Source organism: Scophthalmus maximus, chromosome 5 (assembly GCF_022379125.1).
Source record: "Scophthalmus maximus strain ysfricsl-2021 chromosome 5, ASM2237912v1, whole genome shotgun sequence".
NCBI lineage: Eukaryota > Metazoa > Chordata > Actinopteri > Pleuronectiformes > Scophthalmidae > Scophthalmus > Scophthalmus maximus.
Genome location: NC_061519.1, coordinates 26,152,501 through 26,168,088, shown reverse-complemented (window position 1 = coordinate 26,168,088; position 15,588 = coordinate 26,152,501). Strand labels below are relative to the sequence as shown.

The 15,588-nt window shown below is 41.6% G+C and overlaps 2 protein-coding genes and 1 long non-coding RNA gene across 3 annotated transcripts in view; 2 read left to right on the top strand and 1 right to left on the bottom strand.

The window, feature by feature from the left end:
• Nucleotides 1–1,280: 1,280 nt before the first annotated feature.
• On the top strand, nt 1,281–6,636 carry lactb2 (lactamase, beta 2). Its single transcript, XM_035634227.2, has 7 exons — nt 1,281–1,527; nt 2,474–2,634; nt 2,732–2,852; nt 4,235–4,413; nt 5,324–5,472; nt 5,610–5,697; nt 6,226–6,636. The coding sequence occupies exons 1-7, from the start codon at nt 1,406–1,408 to the stop codon at nt 6,264–6,266; spliced, it is 861 nt and encodes a 286-aa protein (XP_035490120.1). The 5' UTR covers nt 1,281–1,405; the 3' UTR covers nt 6,267–6,636.
• Nucleotides 4,038–5,860, bottom strand: LOC118310896. The gene is made up of 2 exons (XR_004793865.2): nt 5,266–5,860; nt 4,038–4,495 (listed from the first exon to the last, which is right to left on the bottom strand). It is a non-coding gene; the product is annotated as an uncharacterized LOC118310896 (long non-coding RNA).
• A 2,314-nt stretch (nt 6,637–8,950) lies between the features above and the next one.
• LOC118310893 (nuclear receptor coactivator 2-like) overlaps nt 8,951–15,588 on the top strand; it is a 46,595-nt gene continuing 39,957 nt past the window's right edge. Inside the window, exon 1 of the mRNA XM_047331922.1 lies at nt 8,951–9,102. The gene's annotated coding sequence lies outside the window, so the exon portion shown is untranslated. The remainder of the gene's footprint in view (nt 9,103–15,588) is intronic.

The following is a 15,588-nucleotide window of genomic DNA, read 5'->3' as shown; positions in this document are numbered from 1 at the left end:
AGTTGGTTTTGTGTTGTTAAACCTCTTTTTAATGACTTTTGATCCCTCAGTTTGACCATTTCACCTTCGGGATCAGTGAGGTTTAATGACAACAGTGATCAAGGCAGACGAGCTCTGATGCTCGAGGTCGACCTGTGACGAGCATCATTATCATTATCGAGTCATAAAATGATCATTCTGTGTGAAAACGTCCTGATAATCCAGGACTATTAAATATTGTCAAGGTGTTTACTCATGATGAGGCGAGCGTTGACCGATCAATTATCACACTGGATGATGACTCCACCTAGTGTTTGGTTCATCCTACTGTCATTTTTTCATTCACTTTTACTAAATGTCCTGTAATATAATACAGGATGTCATATAATATCCTATATATATATACATATATATATATATATATATATATATATGTATATATATATATGTGTATATATATATATATATATATATATATATATATATATATATATATATATATATATGTATATATAATTATATGTATATATAATTATATTCTGTTGTTTTTATATTTTTAGACCAATGTTTCAGCTTTTGGTCACACTGTATTATACATATTTAATACGTATATAATACCTATTTTTCTTCTTGTAGTTTACCTATAAGAGCTTTTGGGACGCTTTTCAATATTGGATGACTTATGATGATCAAAGTTTTTACACGGGTTATTTAAAAAGTTTATTAACAATTTAATCATTTTGGCAACCAACTTTTTCTTTACACAAATGTCGTTTCTTAAAAAAAAACACTCCTATATTTACTGCATATCCAAACAAAAAAAATACCAGACAAGAAATATGAAAAATGTAAAGAATGTTTTCACTATTATTTATTTATTATCTTGTGTGTGTCCCTTTATTTTATTATTAAAATCGCTTGCTCAGTTGTCACTGTGTATTTGTTGCAACATGTCTTCTCTGGAATATGTCTTTTTGATTGTGAATAATTTAATTTAAAAAAAAAATCAACCACAACCAAAAATCATCGCTATTAAAGGCGAGGCTTTTATTTTGAAAGCTGCTTTGGGACACACCCGAAGAAACAAATGTAGTCGAGAAGATATAAGGTTTTTCGTTTTGTTTGTTTGCTTATTTAGTATTATATTTTTGTTTGTTTTGGTTATTTTTTATTTTTTATAGTGAACAATAGCGATGCGGAGCTACAACTCCACACCAGCTGGTGGCGCTAATGCACCAAGTTGTTGTTTGCCAACCGCCAAAAAAAACAGAAGAAGAAGAAAAATAAGCCACACAGGAAGTAAACATTGATCACTTCCCTCTACACTTCCTGGTGTAGTGTGAGTTCAGTTACCCAACATAGATTCGATTTATTTAGTAAATATTAATATTGTTAGTACATCTCCGGTTCTCTTGCTCCTCCGGCCATGAGTGCCATCCTCCCCCGGATAGAGCAGCTGTCCGCCCGGGTGGTGCGGATCCTGGGCTGCAACCCGGGGACGATGACGCTCCAGGGAACCAACACGTACCTGGTTGGCACCGGTCGAAGGTGACGTCGGCGTTCTGTTATCAAGCTCGCATCAATATTTTGTTTGATATTTTTTGTTGTGGACGCCTGTAGTAGTTGTCGATGAAGCTGCCATATGGCGAAGGACGAAGTCTGATACGTGGTTTAACCGCCCTCTCCGTTGGCCCCTCAGCCCTTTAGCGCCAAACTCCTTTAGAAATTCTCTACATTCAACGTTTTCGCGCTTGTAGTCTGAAATGCGTGGCGTTCAGACCAAGACTAAAAATGTAGGCTATGTTACCAGGACCCATTTATTAATTCGGCATACAATTAGTAAAATAAATTTTCATAATTTTTGTTACTTTTAAAAATATATTTGACAGATTTTTAAAGAATATTCTTGTTTGCAGTCTGATATAGAGATATATACACGGAGTGTGTGGGTTCATGTAAATGCAAAACCGTAAGAATTTAACTGAGTTCGACAATAAACTGTAGAAGCTGAAAGGTAAAGTAATAAGTAATAATATAATAATAATAATTTTATTTATATGGCACCTTTCAGAAGTAGCTTCACAAAGTGCTTTCACAAGAACATGCAGATCACAGACAATGATGTCAATTATTTATTAAAAATGAGTAGGATCTTCGTCTTCGTATTGTGAATACATATATAATTAGAGCTGCAACAGTTAATCGATCAGTAATCGATTACTAAATTAATCGCCAACTATTTTGATAATCGATTAATCGGTTCAAGTTTTTTTTTATGGGGGAAAAAGAAAATTCTCTGTGGACAAAACAAAACATCATCTTGGTGGTTTTGGGGAAACACGATCGTCATTTTTCACCATTTTATGACATTTTATGGACCAAACAATTAATCGATGTATCGAGATAGTAGTGGACAGATTAATCGATTATGAAAATAATCGTTAATTGCAGCCCTATTATTAAAATGTGTGTTATTTTTTAAATTTGATTCCAGGCGGGTGCTGATAGACACCGGGGAACCTTCTGTGCCCGAGTACATCAGCAGTCTGAAACAGGCGCTGACGCAGTTCAACACCAGCATCCAGGAGGTCGTCATCACGCACTGGCATTACGACCACATGGGCGGAGTGGAGGACGTCTGCAGGGACGTGGCTGGTGAGCGCAGCTGCAATGGCCCCAGGCGCCTTTCTTCTTTTTTTAACGCCATTTTAAAGATGATCACTGTTCATGTTTATGTTTTTCCCTCCTGCAGGTCCTGATGTGTGCGTCAGCAAACTGCCTCGCTCCAGCCAAGTCGGGGAAACCGCCGGCCACAAGAGCTACACTTACCTCCGAGACGGAGACGTCATCCAGACGGAGGGGGCGACGCTCAAGTCAGTTCTGTTCATATGCAAGTTGATAAATAGAGAGAGAGTATTTTACTTTCACAAGCATTACAAGACATTAAACAACAACAACATAATCCAATAATAATACAAAACTTTATTTCTATAGCACCTATTTAAACAAGGTTACAAGGTGCGTATGTACAAAACACGTAGTAATAAAACAGCACGGTACAAAACAAAGACAACAAAATGATAAAAAACAAACATCAGTTAAAATCAGGCCTTAAAAGTCTTTTTCCTATAGAAATTAGTTTTAAGCACTGATTTAAAAACAGGTAAAGTCGAATCTACTCACGCAAAGAATTCCAGGGCCTGGGGGTCCTGCTGGAGAAAGCCCGTTCACCCTTAGTTACCAACCTCGACTTAGGAACAACGAGCAATAGTTGGTTAGAAGATCTGAGGTAACGGCTCGGAGGAGTGGGAGTTAGTAGCTCTGTGTTATAAACGGTGGTCAAACCCCGCTGAGCTTTAAAAGTTATTAAAAGAATATTAAAATTAATCCTAAATTTAATTGGTAGACAATACAAGAATCCAAACTCCACACACTCATAGATATTGGTCCCCTGACTATGCCTGATTTCTTTTCTTCATCAAGATCCATTAATTATTCCCAGGGAAATCAGTGAAAATGTCTAGAGCCGCAACAGTTAATCAATTAATCGATTAGTAATCGACTACTAAATTAATCGCCAACTATTTTGATAAGTAGTTCTTACGGGGGGAAAAAAGCAAACTATTCTCTGACATCAGCTTCTTAAATATGAATATTTAGTGGTTTCTTTGCTCCTCTATGACAGTGAACTGAATATCTATGGTGTGTGAACAAAACAAAACATCATTTTGGAGTTTTGGAAACACAATCGATATTTTTCACCATTTTATGGACCAAACAACTAAACGATTATTTGAGAAAATAATCAACAGATTAATCGAAAATGAAAATAATCGTTAGTTGCGGCCCTGAAAATGTAAAAAATTTATAAAACAATATTTGTCCACATCTGCGCCAACATTTAATGGGTTTATTTTCTTTGCTCATGTCCAATCTTTCAACAAATTTCCACAAAAATTAATTCAGTTGTGTTTTTTGCGTGATCCGGCCCAAAAAAAAAAACGAGCAACAAACAGATGGTCAGGGGTGGAAAGCTTCTTAACACACGTCAGAGAAAGTTATTTAAAATTTTATTTATTTAAAACTCTTATTTGAAGACAAGTGGTAGTAAATATATTCATCAACACCTGTGTAGTGGTTTATAAGTAAACTACACACGCTGTCACAGCTTATGTAGGAACCGTGTGGCAGTCAGTTATTTAATTTTTTTTCGGGCATAGAAGAAGCCGTGTTTTATAATTTCCATTTTTCCCAGAGTGATGTTCACCCCGGGTCACAGTGACGACCACATGGCCCTGCTGCTGGAGGAGGAGCAGGCGCTCTTCTCCGGAGACTGCATCCTGGGCGAGGGCACGGCCGTGTTCGAGGACCTGTACGAATACACAAAGTCCCTCCACGTCCTGCTGGACACCCGGGCCGACCTCATCTACCCCGGTGAGTGTGGCACAAGGGAACCTCAGTGGTGGGTGATACAGGAGGAGGGGGGACGGACGGGTAAGCACCCGCTCCGGGGGAGCTGGGGAGGGAGGCAGATTATCATCATAAAAGATGCTTGAAATAAGTTTTAGGGCTGCAAAAATGATAAGGAATTTTATCATTCTTTTTTTTCATTTATTCATTTTTCTATAAGGCGTAAATACAAAGCCCAAATCAAAAAAAAATTGGATCAAATTTTTATTTTTTTCAAATCCTCATTTGAGAAAATTCAACCAGAGATTATTTGATAAAACAGCTGTTGACTGATCTTCACTTGATCAACTAATTTAATTTCTTTACCACTCTTTATCTTTTTCTGCTTCTCAGATTTTTTACTAGAGCTGCACAGTTAATCGATTAGTCATCGACTACTAAAATAAACTATTTTGATAATCGTTTAATCGGTTCAAATTCTCTGATTTCAGCTTCTTAAATGTGAATATGTTCTGGTTTCTTTGCTCCTCTGTGACAGTAAACTGAATATCTTTGGTATGTGGACAAAATAAAACATCCTCTTGGGGTTTGGGGAAACACAATCTGCATTTTATGACATGGATCAAAATACGAATCGATTAATCAAGAAATGAATCGTCAGATTAATAGATAATGATAATCGTTAGTCGCAGCCCAAATTTCTACCATTTTCCTTTTTGACCACTAGTTGCTGTTCTCTATTGTTGTTGTTGTTGTTGTTGTAGTTGTTGATGTTGAGCTCCCCTTCCTGTCAGTTACAGCCAAACAAACCAAAACGTCACTTTGTTTAACAAACCGAAAAGATTTGAAAAGGAAATGATTGCGTATTAATGACACCTTTTAAATGGATGAACGTCAAGTCTGAGGCTTGTTCATGAAGAAGTTCTCTGCGCAGGTCACGGCCCCGTGGTTCAGGACGCCGGCGCCAAGATCAGACACTACATCGGCCACCGGCAGCAACGAGAGCAGCAGATCATGGCGGCCATTCAGGAGGGAGCGGGGAAACCCTTCACCTCCATGGAGCTGGTGAAGATCGTGTATAAGGTCAGCACCGAACCCCCGTGGTGCGAACTCTGGAGGATGGAAGTGACCTGAGGCGACAGCCGCCGTGGTCCGTTTCCTTCGGGGCCACATTGAAAATGCCATTTTTTGATTTTGTTTTTACTGCTTGTCTATTTCAGGACACGCCTGAATACCTGCACCAAGCAGCCAACGTGAACCTCGTCCATCACTTGAAGAAACTGGAGAAAGAAGGCAAGATCAGCTGGGGTACGTCATTTCTTACCACAACTGCAAAAAACTACTGCAAGAATTTTCTTACAGCAGCAGTTTCAGGTCATTTCATTAGATTCAAGTCATTTTGACCAAAATCTGAAAATTTGCATGAATTGAAGCTACAGTGTTTAATATTTAGAAGAACTCATTCATAACAATGTTCATTTATGAGTTGAATATAGTTCCATGAGGTGGACTCGACCTCTGTGCGAGTCTCCATGTTCCTACGTCGTGTTGAATACGTCGCGTTCACGTTGAATTTTCGGACGCTGTCGGAAACCGAAAATGGAATCAGTGGTGCGCCGCCATAGAATGTCCCGTCGGTCGCTCGGTTGGATGCGGTTTCCAACTTTACCACCAGATGCCGCCAGAAAAATTAAAAAAGATTACACACTGGGGCTTCAAGAGTACATGAAAGCTCTTTACTGCAAATTAGAAACTTGCACTCACTCACTTTCAGATAGATTTTTAAATAACCAATTAACATTTTTATTGGTTTTTTTACTCTTTTTCTGTCTGCAGTTGATGAGTCCTCAGAGAACAGATGGAAGAGTAACCTGTGACGTCCGCCAGGACAATGAAGGAATTGAAAATGACGATGAGATGGAAATCGACCAAGATGAGGATGATGACTAAAAGAATCAATCTGGTCAATGGTTGAAAACTTTCACTGGAAAAATGGAAAAAACCCTTCATCTTGATGTTTGTGGTTTTAATGTCCTACGGTAGGTCTGGTGATTGACCGACTAATTAATGCAGAAATCTAGGAGTTTTTTTCTTTAGGGTGGTTTTGTTGCCTTGGATGTGTCCATCCATCCATCCATCCATCCATCCATCCATCGTCTACCACTTTATCCATTGAAGTGTCACGGGGGGGCTGGAGCCAATCCCAGCTGACATTGTGCGAGAGGCGGGGTTCACCCTGGACAGGTCCCAGCCTATCACAGGGCCACATACAGAGACAAACAACCATTCACTCTCACATTCACACCTACGGTCAATTTAGAGTCTCCGAAGGAACCTAACTCCATTCTCATGTCTCTGGACTGTGGGAGGAAGCCGGAGAACCTGGAGAGAACCCACGCATACACGGGGAGAACATGCAAACTCCACACAGAAAGGCCCTGGTTGAACCCAGAACCTTCTTGCTGTGAGGCGAAAGTGCTAACCACTACACCACCGTGCAGCCCGCCTTGGATGTGTCGTGACTTGGAAACAAGATCAACAACTGGGACTGAGCAGGAATTGTGCCCGCTGATTAGCTCAGTCGCATCTTTGATGGTAGTGATGATGATAATGATGATAATACACAGCTGGTTTTAGCCCAAACTAAATCTGTTGGAGGTGATCTCATGCACAAAAACGGCCAATCCGGACAACGTCGGTATTTCTGCTTCATCGCGGCTCAGAGCGAAAAGCACGGGACCATATTCAGCTGTGGACAGTTCACACGCAAGACGCCGGTTTACTCTCTTTATCATTTGTTGGTTTTCTGACAGCGGGATTACACAAACAACTACAGAATGGATTCCCACGAAACTTGGTGGAAGGATTGGACAGGGGCCAAGAAAAACCCCATTGTATTTTGGCACAGATCCATACAAAGGGGCGGGTGCAGGATTTTTTCTTTTCTTTTTTTGTCTTTGTCTTTTTCTCTGATTTCTCTGAATTTTAATGGATATTAATGTAAAAAAAACAAAAAACAGGCATATTTAGGGGTCTGATATCTATGATTTGTGTGTATTTTTTTCCAACCATTTTGTCGCCTTTTAAAAAAAACTTAGATTTGATTTTGTCTGTCAGGACTCACCACTCTGTGACCTCTGTGTCAGATACATTTTCAGTCCGTCACTAGGGGGCGCCGTCAGCTAAATCATTTTTATCCATTATTTACCAGTAAAGTATTGCAAATATTGGCTTTTCAGTTCAAACATTGCAACATTAGTGTAAAAACATTTCAAATATTCAGCGTTTTTCCCCTAAGAAATGAATTCCAAGTAACAGTTTCCAAGAATGTGAATGTGTGTTGGAGAAAATATATTTTAAATAATAATAATAGTAAAAATTAATCTACACACTGTGCTGCTGTGACTTTTTTCCCCCCCTCCCTGATCATAAATGAGAACAATTGTGAATGTGTGCTAATTATGAGATCATTCTTAGGAGAATATCATCAACTGTAAATCAGCAGGATGATCCAATACTCCGATGAGTAATAACAAGATATTTAGTTTGAACTTTTGACCTGAGTGAGACTGACAAGTTTTCATTTGACTAACAGAATGGTTTGAATCTGTTAGGGACTTTTACTCAGAGCTAACCAAAGAGATTGTCTGGAGGTTTATTTCCACGTACAGTAAAGTGCTTCATCTTTTTTTTCAGGCTGGGTAGCAACTTTACCGAAAGCAGTAGCGTCATCGTCATCATCACTTACAGTATGATACAGAAGTACAGTGCATGAGTCACGGTGCTCGGTAGAAGGACAAAAACAAAAAGCCTGTGTGAACTTTACCGGAGGGCAAAAACGTTAACACGGTGAAGTGCTAACAGATAAGATTCATTCATCTGAATGTCACAGCCCATACGAGTATGTGAGTGTCAGAATACTGTATGAGTGTGTAACCAGGTCAATTGCAGTATTTCTATTTGTTAAAATAATAATAATGTGAATTTTAAGACTTTGAATGATAAAGTAGGAATACGTTGCGAGAAGACGCCTATAGAACAATGCTTAAAAAGAGTAGAGATAAAAACGATAACATAAACGTATGGATTCCTTACGTGAATATTACAATAGTATAACGACAGCTTAGCAAGGGAAGACGTCAGAAAGTCCTTCAAAAAAAATCCCTGTATGGTGCATCTGTCTATCTGTCTATCTAAAAAGTAGAACAGGTCACTATTACCTATTGAGAACAATCTATTTCCTCACTATAGGAACATTAATAGTTAATATATTTTTTTAAAAAATACTCACATTCATATATGAGGCTATGAGATTTGCAGAATACCGAATTACAAATATTGCTCATAATAAGTATTAATTTTACGTTGTCATTGTCATTGTCATTTTTTTCTCTTTTTTTTGGTTTTAGTCCAAATGTGGAAAAAAACAAAACTTGATAATATTAGTTTCATTTCAGCTCTATAGGTCCCAGCTCTGCAGTGTGATACGGAGATGAGTGGTGTGTGTGCGCCTGCGCGTGCATGTGCGTCTGTATTTGTGTGTGTGTATGTGTGTGTGTGTATGTAAGTGTGTAAGGGGGGGGGGGTCTACTGTTAAAGATAAACAGCGGAGCCGAGGAGCCGCTGAGCCAGAGGAACATGGCGGCTCCGGTTCTTCTGGACGCTGCTGCCGCCGCCGCCGCCGCGCCCCCCCCCCTCCTCCTCAACTCCCAGGTAAGTCCCCCCCCCCCCCCCCCCACACACACACCGTCCAGCTGGGTTCAGTGTGAAGCGTCGTCAACGCGTGAAAGCGACGGTTGTCGCACTTTGCCGCGTCATCACTGTTATGACAGATTAAACGGTCGCGCGACAAACATATTTATATACAACGCGCGGGTGAAGAAGTAGAAGAAGTAGTTGACTCAAAGGGGGAGAAGTTGTTGTCACGTCACACCCGGGGCTTCGCTGCGTGTTGCGGCCGCTTCAGTGAACTGATGGTGGGTGTTCGGTCCACACGACCGACCCGAGGCGAGCCGAGATGAGTCGAGCCGAGCCGAGTCGAGCCGAAGGGTTCTCAGGCGAAACTCGTCGTTAGCTTAGACGGATATAAGTATTTTGATATTTTTATAAAAAAAATAATAATAAACGTGTTAAAACTGTTTCATAACTGTTCAGCTGGACTTTTAACAGTTAGCCAAACCAAAACTAACTGAACCACTTCCTGGTCGGAAGGGGGTTTGTGTGACACCGTGAGACCCTGCACGTTAGCCCGTTTTATAGTTTTTCTTCCTTCGTTCTTGTTGTCAAGTGTCAAACTTAACGGCCCCCGGTCGATTGGTTGGTTCGAGGTGTGTTTGTGTGACTGAAGTGAACTCGCAGTAGTTTTTACAATTTGTTCGCTTTAATTCCTGTTTTTCCAAAATCGCTCGGGACTTCCTGCATCGGTGGACCCGAGCGTCAAGCTAACGACGCAGGCAGCAGTGGAAGTTCCGGTTGGTCCTTTCAAAATAAAATAAAACACGGTAATATAGAGGTTTGGTGCCAGCGCCGCTGAATGAGAGTGCTGACAACGGAAGTCCAAAACATTTTTGCACGTCACGTGACTCACGTAGCCCAGTGTTGCCAACTCCTCAGTAAGGAAAGTAGCTATTGGCTGTCCTGGAAGTTGCTAAATGACGGCATCACCTAATTGGCCATGTGCATGTAATTGTAACAGCCGCTGTAGGAGAATTAATAAAGTCGTGGGAGAGACGGAAAGTGAGTAAAAAACACCCTAAATATGTTTTAGAACTACAAATGAACTTTCCTCTGTCGATTCTTGTTTTTTTTTTATGTCACAATAAATGCAGTGATTTATTTTAGACAATGAAAATTTTACATTTACAGTCCCCCCTGACAGTAAACCAGGGCAAGAATCAGCCAGCGGCGGCTTCGCGCATGCGCAATTCATTTGCAGTCTCGACGCCGGAGGGGTGAACGTCATCTCCCGGGGCCCACGGCAGTATATATATAATTATTTAATAATTATAAAATAATTGTCAAATTGTCTTAGGAAGTTTCCTAAATCTTGACGTGACCCGGAAGTATTTGATCGTCAGCCACGATGAGAGGTGTTCGGATTCTCTAAGTGCACAGGAAAGGAGCTTCAACGCTTCCTTTCCTATCTCCTTTAGCAGAGGACACACTGGAGCTTCCTATGTGAGAGGAAGGAGATATAGACGCCCCACAATTCATTTGGGCAGCGATATTTAACGTGACGCGCCATGAACGGACGTAAAAACGAAGTACAAGTAGAAGAAGAGTATGAATATGACCGAGATGTTAGTTACTGTTACATTTGAATCATTTCTGATGTCACACGTTGGTAAAACACACTTAAGAATGATGGATGAGCCGCTGCGTTTTTTGTAGTTCATCTTAGGAAATTTGTGGTTTCCCCACAGCAGACGCATCAACAACATCCGCCGTTGCGTGATGACGTAGTTTAGTTAAAGTCGAGTGGGTTTTTTTGAGAAGTTTTTCTCTTCATTTTCTATAGAAACAACCAGTGTGAGTCGCCCTCTGCTGGTGATTCCAGAGAACACAGACTTCGGGCACTTCTTATCTGGACCCTGAGTTTATTTTTATACACATGCTCGTCTCTGGTTTTGAGACGTATTTCTATGAGATGCCTAACGACACGTCCACGTTCTCGCGTGTTAAAAGCTCCAACATGAAGGGGTGTTGACAGAAACCCACCTCCCCACTCGGTGTTTCTGACCATACGTCGCTGTGTGATGTGCTCGCGTGGTAATTTTTCTGTTTGTCCATAACAACGAGCTCCGGGGCTTCACACGTCCGTCTACAGAAACAGAAACACGGCTCAGTTTTAAAACCTGATTGTCCAACAGTGCGGGTTTAAAGAATTTGTCTTATATTTGCCATCGTGCCGGTTTGTCTGTGTTTGCTGATGTGCTGGTATGTTAACATAGGCGAACCTGTAAGTTTGCCTACGTGACAGTTGCCATCTGACTCTCCGTTGATATGTTATCTTTGAGGGCTGGACTTTTCTTTATTTTGGGCTGTTTCAAGCTTATTTGCTCTCCCCTGCACCCCGAAGTGAACTTTGAGAAGGATTGCAACACGTCCCGGCCAGGTTGCCAGGCTCTGTGTCGTGCCCCCCCCCCCCCCCCCCACACCACCCCCTTTCTCTGCAAGCTAATTTCTGTACTTTTGTTTGAGTGGGTCCGGAAAACCTGAAAGACAAACTGTGCTTGTTTTCTATACATTCAAATGGGATCATCCTGGATCTATGTCCTGGATCCCCGTTTCTATTTTGGGGTTTTGTGTCTCGCTTGATTGTGATTTGATCGACTTCGGGGGGGGGGGGGGGGGGGTTGCTATCATTTGTCTACTTAGATAAACATCAGTCGAGTATATGTTCCGATACCGTCCCCGTGCCAGAAATACCTTTAAAGTGCTGCGGCAAGAGCTGCAGGAATGTACTTAAGACCTGAGATCTTAACATGAGCTTGGCAGCTCGCCCAGAGTGGGATCCTTTAGTCGCTTGAATTCACTGAACCACCACGTGAGGGCTCGAATTAAGCCCCGGCCAATGACAGGAGCAGGAGCAGGAGCAGGAGGAGGAGGAGGAGGAGGAGGAGGGAGGGCAGAGGCTTGACTGTGCAGTTCTCTGCTGCAGCTTTTTTCACCAGGTCTCATCCTCATCAAGCAAATCCACGCTCACGGAGAACGTGGTATGTCCGTTTTAAACCGCAGGCCTGGAGAACCCTTTTTTTCTTTTACTCTTCTTCTTTTTCTTTTTCAATCAAGAGCTATTTAAAATGCAAGGGGCCGTGCACGTTCTTGAGAAGTCGACATCTACTGGGAGAACGTGTCGCCAATCACGTTAGCAAACAAGTCGATTTGGACTTTTTCAGGACGGTCACATCCGTCCTCAGCCTCCAATTCTCCCAGATGAGACGTAAACAACAATGTGTCACAGATCTCGTTTTAACGAGGAGATTATTACGTTTGAGTGAGAAAATGATCTCATTTCAACCACACAAATATGTCGTAATAACGAGAAACACCGAAGATATTTTCAATCCCGCTGTGGCAGTTCAGCGCCTCCGTATCTGCTCACGTGAGAATACAGAAGGAAAGATTTGTGTCCCAGTATGACATGTCTGTCATGTGACCAGCAGCAAACTCTAGAAAATGTCCAGAAAATTGGGTCCGACATCATGTCCGAAAACAACTTATGATACTTTCTTTTATCGCGGAAAAAAAAGAAGCTTTTAATCAGAATACAGAGTGGATTTATATTGTATACAAGAATTGTCTTATGGGCAGTTTGAGGTTCCCCACCTCTGTTTGAAACTATACTATCATCAAATCCTATAATATAAACATATATATGATAAATAATAATGCTTGATGGTCACATGAATCCGATAGAGAGATGGTAAAAGTGACGCAGCGCTAGATATTCTGGTCTTCTCTGGACTAATGTTGTTCCACGTGGCTGTCGGTGGTATGCGGTTGAACAAGCTCACCTCAACGTGGCGAGATACGGATGTTAACATTTACTGAAGTAACGAAGTGAGACGGCAATTGTGTACACAGTGTGAGTGTAACCAAACAAAACCGGACGGACATTTTCTACTTTATATTTTCTATATCATTTCCTTTCTGCTCCACTTTTGGGAGTATGTACAGTCTACTCAACTGTGTTTGTTTATTTCACTACCACCAACTTGTCACACACACACACACACACACACACACACACACACACTGCCCCCGGCTTTCTGTCACGCAGCAGAGACAGTCGTCTTCCAGGTCTGATCCTCTCGACACCAAGTGCTCTAATTAACCAGCAACACACACACACACACACACACACACACACACATTCACATTCACATTCACACACAGTCATGTCATGACTCCTCGAAAAGCCTGATGTAGTGCCTGAACCCCACAATTACTGTAATAATTCCTATTCTACAGAATCTACTATTCTACTATATATATATATATATATATATATATATATATATATATATATATATATATATATATATATATATATATATATATATATATATATATATATATATATATATATAAAAGAAGGAGAAATATTCTGCTCATATTCAGGTTCATAATGTTAATTTGGGTTACTACTTGTAACCAGTAAACACACCATCATTTTCCTCAGACTGTTCCCGATGAAGCCCAGTCGGCTCTGATTGGCCAACTGGCCCTCTCTGTTGTGATTGGTCGACCGCTGCTTCCAGCAGGAAGGAGTTTCTGGCATATGATCGTTGGTCTTAGAGCCCCACTGTGCAAAGTTGCAAACCGCAACTGATCGAGCGACCAACGGGGGACACTTTATGGCGGCGCACCGCCATTTCCTGGTTTCCCGGCAGCATCTGAAAATTCAACGCAAACTCGACGTATGCCGGAACCGTTTGGTTACATCAACCGCATTCAACACGACGTAGGAACATGGCGAGTCACACGGAGGTCGGGTCCACCTATTGCAACTATATTTAACTCATTCAGAGTTGATTATACGTACATGAACACATAGTTATGGACAATATGTTCAATTTCTGTGAACAACTTCTTATTAATATAACAGACTATAGCCTTAAAGGAGGCAACGCTACTTTGGCGTATCGTGTCTTCGAGTGCTCAAGCGTCCTGTGAGAGAAGCTCCTCACGGAGGCTGTTGCGGGGCCGTGAAGCACCAGACCTGGGAGGCCGAGTCCAGCAGGTTGCATAACAAGTGCTAATTTGGTTAGCTGGAGCCGGAGGCGGCTGTAATTCTCCTGCACTGTGTGACGGCACCAGCTGAGTCCGAGGGAGAGAGGGAAAAAAACCCAGAGGATAATACAACCTAATAGCATAACAGGCTTTTGCAGAACGAACGCAGGCCGCGGCCAGAGTGTGGTGAGGTGGGAGTTTGGAGGTTAATCAGTCCAAGAAGAATTGACGACCAAAATACAGTAATTAACACTTCCCCCCTGACCCCACTGTCACGCTTCATGACAAGTCGGTCACTTCGTCACGGCGTGACAGTTGTTGCATGGGCGAATGAGATCAGAATCAGGCAAACGTCAACGTCCGCCGACAACTTCTCTCTTGTCCCCGATGCAATCGCGACGGCCGAGCGTCGTGTTTTTGTGTGTTGTTATTCGGCCCCACACATCTGTGGCCGCGGGGCTCCGTGCTGGGAGGAGGGTGAGGATGTGTTGCCATAGAGCTTAATCACAGTCAGGAAGTAGGCAGAGCGTGTGTGTGTGTCATTGACTTTGTCTCTCACAGCTGACTCTTATGGATTTTTGGGGGGGGGGCGATGTCGATAATGATTTTAGGGGGTAAAAAACTTCCTATACTGATATATATATATATATATATATATATATATATACATTTTTAAAAAGTTACCTATTTCAAATCCCTCATGACAAAATAACGACATTGATGCTTGATATTTCACAGTTTAGCCATAAACTTTATTATAAATAACGATAAGTAAAAGGAAAAAACACAAACGCAGCCAAATATATTGAACTTGAATTTTGAAAATAAAATTCTGCAGCTTTTATCCTGTACAAATAATTGTTTGCGTACTGACATACATATCTGCGAACTTAAATCCTGATACCGATATGTCTGATATCATTTTGTTATGAAGGCTCATATCAGCAAAAACGGAATCTGTCAGGCTCTGTAGTGTGTGTGTGTGTGTGTGTGTGTGTGTGTGTGTGTGTGTGTGTGTGTGTTGACGTTTCCCCCTCTCTGTTCACCTCTCTCGTGTCGGTCTGCTGTCAATCAAACGTGGACACTTGACATGTCCGTGCTGTCGAAAGAACAAACACAACCCAACTTCTCTCAGCTCAAGTTCCACTCACTAGTATTTTTTCTTTCTCTCCTCTCCCCGATATCTTTCAAACACATCTCTCGGGGCCTGTGAGCTGGAGAACCTCTGTTCACCGGGATTATTATCACCGACGAAACTCTGACGCGTCGTCCAACCTACACGCGGCTTTTCAAAAAGCCCAAAACTGAGCTGAGTCACGGCCACAGAGTCGTTCTGTCACCGCTTGTACAGGAACACTTGTACCTCGATGCTTGTGCAATCCACAAAGCGGTAGGGGGAGAGATTAGCTTGTCCAGCCCTCACACACACACACACACACAGCCGCTGTCTCATGCACACGTACA